General features: G+C 47.9%; 2 protein-coding genes across 3 annotated transcripts in view; both read left to right on the forward strand.

Annotated features, from left to right (window-relative positions):
• The first annotated feature begins 3,444 nt into the window (after window positions 1–3,444).
• On the forward strand, window positions 3,445–6,262 carry LOC105290437 (complement C1q subcomponent subunit A-like). Of its 2 annotated transcripts, XM_011357547.1 has the most exons (4): window positions 3,445–3,514; window positions 4,020–4,043; window positions 4,364–4,533; window positions 5,551–6,262. In XM_011357547.1, exons 3-4 carry the CDS (start codon window positions 4,371–4,373, stop codon window positions 6,123–6,125), a joined length of 738 nt encoding a protein of 245 aa, XP_011355849.1. In that variant the 5' UTR covers window positions 3,445–3,514; window positions 4,020–4,043; window positions 4,364–4,370; the 3' UTR covers window positions 6,126–6,262. The 2 variants fall into 2 exon arrangements, with proteins under 2 accessions (XP_011355849.1, XP_011355848.1); XM_011357546.1 differs by lacking the exon at window positions 4,020–4,043.
• A 93-nt stretch (window positions 6,263–6,355) lies between these two features.
• The window catches only part of LOC105290662 (complement C1q subcomponent subunit A-like), a 980-nt gene continuing 901 nt past the window's right edge, over window positions 6,356–6,434 (forward strand). Inside the window, exon 1 of the mRNA XM_011358027.2 lies at window positions 6,356–6,383. Within this exon, the coding sequence (XP_011356329.1) occupies window positions 6,356–6,383 (28 nt within the window). The remainder of the gene's footprint in view (window positions 6,384–6,434) is intronic.

Consider the following 6,434-nt stretch of genomic DNA (forward strand, 5'->3'; position numbering starts at 1 on the left):
GGGAGTATGAGGGTTAATGCAAGGGGCACGAGGCAACTTGCTGGGGTGATGGAAATGTTCTATGTTCTGATCTGGGTGTTGGCAAAGACTGTATTCATGCACGTAAAAAGCCAATGAGTAGTACACTTAAAGCTTGTGCATTTTACTGTATGTAAATTATACCTCAATTTTAAAATTAAATAAATAAATACAAGAACCTCTAAGTTTCATTACATTCGCATTTGACTACCTGCATTTTGCCTACTAAGACTCAGAGAGAGAAAGATCTAAAGATACCAAAGATACCAATTTAAAAAAGATAGGAAATGCTGCCGTCACTCCAGACCCTCAAAGAGCCTATTTCTGGAGTGAGCATGGACAGGGAGACCTGCCTGGACCTGCTGTCCCCAAGTCCGCCTCAGATCCTACGAGCTTTTCATGGTCTAAACATTTCACCGCTGAGTATGACTCCGATCTTTAAAGATTCAATTCCTTTTTCATTTTTTCAAAAAAGGGAGCATCTACATTAGCCAACTGATACTCAGCTGAAGAAAGAGAAATCTGTTTTAATATCAAAACCAGAAGTGACAACATAGAATGATTGCAAAATGGTAATACAGTATCTAACATGCTATTTTCCTAATATTGACCACCTACAATTTTTGCCTAATATGTTGATTGTGGAACTCGGCTTTTGAGATGTAACTTGACCATGAAGAATTTGAGTAATTTGGAGAGGTTTTGTTTTGTTTTGTTGTTGTTGTTGTTTGTTGTTGTTTAAGTTATTCCATAGATTCCTGACTACACTCTGAGATAGGGCCGCACAGACGATGGCTTTACAAGCATTACAAGGTGTTTCCTCACATCCTTCCATCCCCTGCCTCCCCTCCACAACCCTGACTCTGGACAAATGGAAGAATACGCCCATCCCCTCTGACTGAAGATGTCCGTGTAGTGACATTCACAGGCCATTGCTGATCCATTCACTTTTCACATTAATGATATGTTCATTACTATTGACGCCTTTTATTTCTTGGGAAGGGTTTAGAGTCTTGCAAAAGCCTGATAAGTAAAATCATCTAACACTTGGAAATAAGGCAAATAGATAACTGGTGTCCTTTCAAAGTCAAATGAGAGCAGTGTCTGACAAGCCCTCCTAAGGGTCATCTGACACTCTAGGGGAATGTCACTTTGCTTGACTTATTGTTTACTATTGATTGGGCCTAGGCTCTGTAAAGATAGCTGTTAGCTGGTAGAAAACTGATAAGTTGCAAATTATTTTTGTCTGGTAGAGATGCAAATGATTTCTTTTCAATCGGGAGGAGAACCCCAACAGTTATCATTTTATTGCCCTATAGGACATTAAGCAGTTTTGTATCTAATTTAGCGACCTTATGAAAATTCCAGAATTCTTTCTGTGGTTGTTGTTATTGTTGTTTTTGTTTTTACTGAATCTCTCTCTTCTCTCTCTCCATATGTAGGTATATATAAATATTCTCCCTCTTCATGGAACCAGCTTTGTCATCCTACTGGTTCCTTCATTAATAAGCTACAAAAAAAAAATTGATGTGTGTTCACTATCTGTTTCTACAAGAATTGTGTATTTACTATTTTGAAAACTACGCTTCGAGAGGCCTTTCACAGTATTTGGCTTTTCCTCCTGCCAACTCGGCCACTCTCTGTGGAGGTGAGTCTGTCTTTGGTTTTTAGTTTCTTAATCTGTAAGATGTGAGCATTCAGGCCGACTGTTCTGACTCTGACAGGTGATATTTCTGACTCTTCTTGCAGGGAAGCAAAACTGACACGGTGCAGTCAAAGAAGGTGGATGCTGGAAAAATTGTTACAGACCATTTGGGGCAAAACTCCCATCCACTATCATCCTGATAGATGGAGAAAGTAAGGCTCAGAGAGGTTAGGTAAATGGCCCATGGTCACACAGACATTATTTATAATGATGACTTATTTTAATGTGGTGTTTGACAGTATACATTCCCCCATAAGTTCACATAATCCCTCAGCGGTCCAGATAATACGGAGGAGGCTGTAATATCCCCATTTTACAGATGAAAACCTGAGGTTCAGAGAGATTATGTGGTTTGTCCAAGGTCACACAGAGATTCTCCCAACCTCCTGAATTCCAGGGAGCAAAAGAGGAGCTAGAAGGAGTAGCTCTGTTCCCCTTTCCTTAAACCAAAGCACCTCTCTGTGTATCTGTTGGATATCTACTGGGTGCCCCACAAGATTGCAAATGAAAAAGGAGTCCCAAAAGCTTGAAAACCCCAGCCCCGGGCCGTCTATCTGCCCATGTTCAACAGTCCTTCCTTTTCTCCTCCTCTTTTTCCTCTCCTCCTCCCTCCTGCAAAATCCTTAGGAGGTGGGGGAAACAGTCATGAGAAGAAACAGGAAGATGTGGCCAGCCCAGGCCCAGACACATCCGTCTCCAATCTGGGAGAGACAGAGTCGCCCAATCTAAAGAACAGTGTTCTCAGGCTCGAAGCGGGCAATGATGAAGTAAGCTGTGCTGTCGGGTAGTGAGCGCCCCATCGGTGAGAGCGAGTAAGACTAGATGATCCAACCAAATGTGAACGGCGACTCTCCAGATGGTAGAATTTATGGGCTTTTGTCACTATTTTTTAAACGTCCATAAAAGCTAGTTAGTAAGCATGTGCCATGCGCCCAGTGTTTTCGTATGCATATTATGTCATTAAAACTTTATAGTAATCCAGTGAGGTAGATCTGTTGTTCCCAGTTCACGACTAAGAAAACCAAGTCCCTGGATACTCGATAAATGTTTGTCGAATGAATGAATTTCAAAAATGGTTACCTGATTACATTGTCTAAGCCAGAATGTTAATCAAATATCACGAACAAAGGTAAACAACTACTAGAAAAATCCATCCTCAATTATATTTCTTTAATTGTAAAAGGGGGGTGGGTGGGCGGAGAGAGAGAGAGAGAGAGAGAGAGAGAGAGAGAGAGAGAGAGAGAGAGAGAGAGAACCAAGGCCCCAGGAGGTTAAATGCATTTCCAAGGACATGCAGCTAGGAGGTGGCAGGTCTAAAAAGCTGATCATTGAGCTTCTCATTACTACTGCACTGTTCTTCTTTCTTCGTGCTTTTCTGTATTTTACAAGCTTTTAACAATGCATACCCGTTGCTTTCACAACCCTGAAAAAGTCTTACAAGTTACTGATTTTAAAACAGATTCTTTCACGTCTCCGGTTCTCCCAGCCCCGCCCAATACCCTCTCCACTGCCTCCATCCTTGCAGACTCCTGCTTTGCTGACCATGCCCCCGCACCAGCTGTGGCTTGGGGTAGGATGTCCGAAGTCCCAGTCTTGCTGAGGTCTGCTCAAAATGTCCCTGGCGGCCTCTGGCCCCTGGGGCAATTCCGGGGGCATGTCCAGAGAAGGAGAAGGGGAAGTCGGAAGGGATGTGAAACTTGGCCACTGGCCGGCACCGCCCCTGCTGGGTGTCCCACAGGGGTCCCCGGGTGGACAGCAGGAACATCCAGTCAAGTTGACCATTGGAGGCAGGTGAGGCCAGCCTGACCGGGAGGGGGCTATGAAATTCAGGGAACCAGGCAAGCAGGCTTAGGAGGCTGGATAACTAAGGCAGGGAGGGAGGGAGAGCACCACTAGCTGGTCTGTGCCAGAATGAGGTTGGGTGGGGCGCTGATCCAGGACTCAGAATCTGGGACTGGGGAGCCCTTTACTCCGTGGGCTTTAGGGGAGGGTGGGGGTGGTGAAACAGACCCATCAGCTCTAACTAGAGTTCCTGGGTCCTGGCCCCCCAAAACACAAGAAGCTGGGAAAAGGATGAGAGGTTCAGAGCCCAGCAGAGGGGTCTCACTGACGGGACAGGGGGTGACAGTCAGCCTGAAAGAAGCCAAGTGTGTGAGGGAGTGAGCAGAAGTGTTGTGTCAGGTGTTTGTGAATTCCTGTGCATATGCACAGCTCTGCCATCTGAGTGAGAGAATGTTAATTAAGTAAGGAGCAGGCTCTCAATAAATATTTGTTCAATGAAATTGATCATCTGTAGGAGTATATGAACGTGTGTGTCCAGGTGAGTGAGGGATGGAGTCTATCTGGGTGTCAGTTTGTTTGTCCCTGAGTGTGTGGGAGAGAAGTGATTTGTGTGTCTGGGTGTGTGACTAAAGGTATGCTCAGTTGCATGTGTGTGTCTGTGTTTGTGCTTCTATATATATACACGTGTGTGTTCCCTGGAGAAGGGAGGTGTGCAATGGTGGTGGGAGGATGTGTATATATCATTGGGGGGGGGGATTCGAGTGTGTGAGTTGGGTGGGCACGAGTGTCGAGTGTGTGAGTTGGGTGGGCACGAGTGTGAGATGTCCAGCCTGCCCAGGCCCTGCCGTGTCTCCACAGTGGCATCATGGAGGCTCCATGGGGCTGGCTGGTGGTCGGTGTGCTGACCATGTCCCTGGCCTCTACAGTGACCCAGAACGTGTGCCGAGCACCAGATGGGAGGGACGGGGCTGCAGGACCACCTGGACGACCCGGGAGGCCAGGCCTCAAGGGAGAACAAGGGGAGCCAGGTAAGCACCTCCCCCTGCACCCCAGCCCTTCATCCCTTGGCCTGACCTGGCCCCCAGGATGGAGGCTTGGGAGTGGCACTGAGAAGCAGGAGTCTACCAGGGTCCCCACGTAAAGGTTCTTTAGTCTGCACTTCTCCCTGGGCCATGTACCCAGACCCCCAAGCCTCTCCATATCCCCCTCCCCTGACTGCCTTCCTCTCCTCTAAAGAATAGGTCACTGCAAGCAATGAATAAGAATGGTCCCAAAGCATTGCCCAAATCCTTGGTGATTGTTCAGTTACCAGAATAATTAATGCCCTAAGTTTCAGACTCAGGAGCCCTTGTCTTTCTGTGTGACCTCAAGCAAGTTACTGACCCTCTCTGAGACTTAGTTTCCTCATCTGTAAAATAGAGAAATAACCCCAGCCGGCACATAGGAAGAGATCAATTAATGGCAACTACCCTGTTTGTTTTTTCTACCACCACCCCCAACTCTGTTCCTGCTTCCCCCTTCCTAGCCCCTTCAGGCTTCAAAAACTCTCTCATTTCAGAAAAAAAGCTTGGGGGTGAAGGAAAAGGGAGGAGGACATGACAAGAGTGGCAAAGGAAAGTGTTGTGTGATCCCCCTGAGTTCCCAGTCCCCAGCAGACCAGAAAGATCTGCAGACATTTGCAATAATTTGCCTCCCGGCATCCTACATGTAGTTCTCAAAATTGAAGAGGTTAGGGTCAGTGGCCTGATGGGGTATGGGATGCAAGGCCATGAGCACAAACACAGTAAAGGAGCCAGTGCCCTGCTTTTCGTAGAATCTGACACTTTCCCAACTGCCTGTTCATACTTCTCTCCATTATATAAAGAAGCTGAGGCTCAGAGAGGTTGAGACACTTGCCAAAGGTCACACAGCCAGCCATAATCAATGTCTTGAAAGCCCAGGCACACCCCTGTCCTCTATCCCACAGCATCCCAGGGTCTCAGCCATCTCCCTGAGGACGAGCAGACACTAGATTCTCACTCCCGACCTGGCCTTTCTCCCAACAGGAGCCATTGGCATCCGGACAGGCATCCAAGGCCTTAAAGGAGACCAGGGGGACCCTGGCCCCTCTGGAAACCCTGGCAAAATGGGCTTCCCTGGGCCCAGTGGTCCCCTGGGTGCCCCGGGCATTCAAGGATTGAAGGGCAGCAAGGGCAGCCAGGGAAATATCAATGACCAGCCTCGGCCAGCCTTCTCAGCCATAAGGCGGAATCCGCCGATGGGCGGCAACGTGGTCATCTTCGACATGGTCATCACCAACGAGGAAGGTCGCTATCACAGCCACTCGGGCCGGTTCATCTGCGCTGTGCCAGGCTACTACTATTTCACCTTCCAGGTGGTGTCCAAGTGGGACATCTGTCTGTCCATCATGTCCTCCAGGAAGGGCCAGTTCCCACGCGCCTTGGGCTTTTGTGACGCCAACAGCAAGGGAAACTTCCAGGTGGTATCTGGGGGCACGGTGCTCCAGCTCCAGCAGGGAGACCAGGTCTGGATTGAAAAGGACCCCGCCAAGGGCCGCATTTACCAGGGTTCTGAGGCAGACAGCGTCTTCAGCGGCTTCCTCATCTTCCCATCCACCTGAGCCAGGGAGGACCCCCTCCCTACCCTTGCCTCATCTGCTTCCTGCTGTGTGACCCAAGCCTACTCATTCCACCTCTCTGGTGTGTCTGCTCTGCTCTGTAACGTGGGGGTGCTGCTCTTTTAGCTGAAGAGAGATCATTCCCTAGACTCTTCCTGGAATAAATATCTGAGTCCATGTCTGCTGGCTCGAGATTCCGTTGCTACGCTGAGCATTGGAAGGGAGGCATAAGAATGACAACAATTATTGAGTGCTTACAAGGCAGGCCCTTATTTAGTATTTTACATTATATATTTGGCAGGTCTTGGGAAC

Source organism: Pteropus vampyrus, unplaced genomic scaffold (assembly GCF_000151845.1).
Source record: "Pteropus vampyrus isolate Shadow unplaced genomic scaffold, Pvam_2.0 Scaffold36, whole genome shotgun sequence".
NCBI classification, from domain to species: Eukaryota; Metazoa; Chordata; class Mammalia; order Chiroptera; family Pteropodidae; genus Pteropus; species Pteropus vampyrus.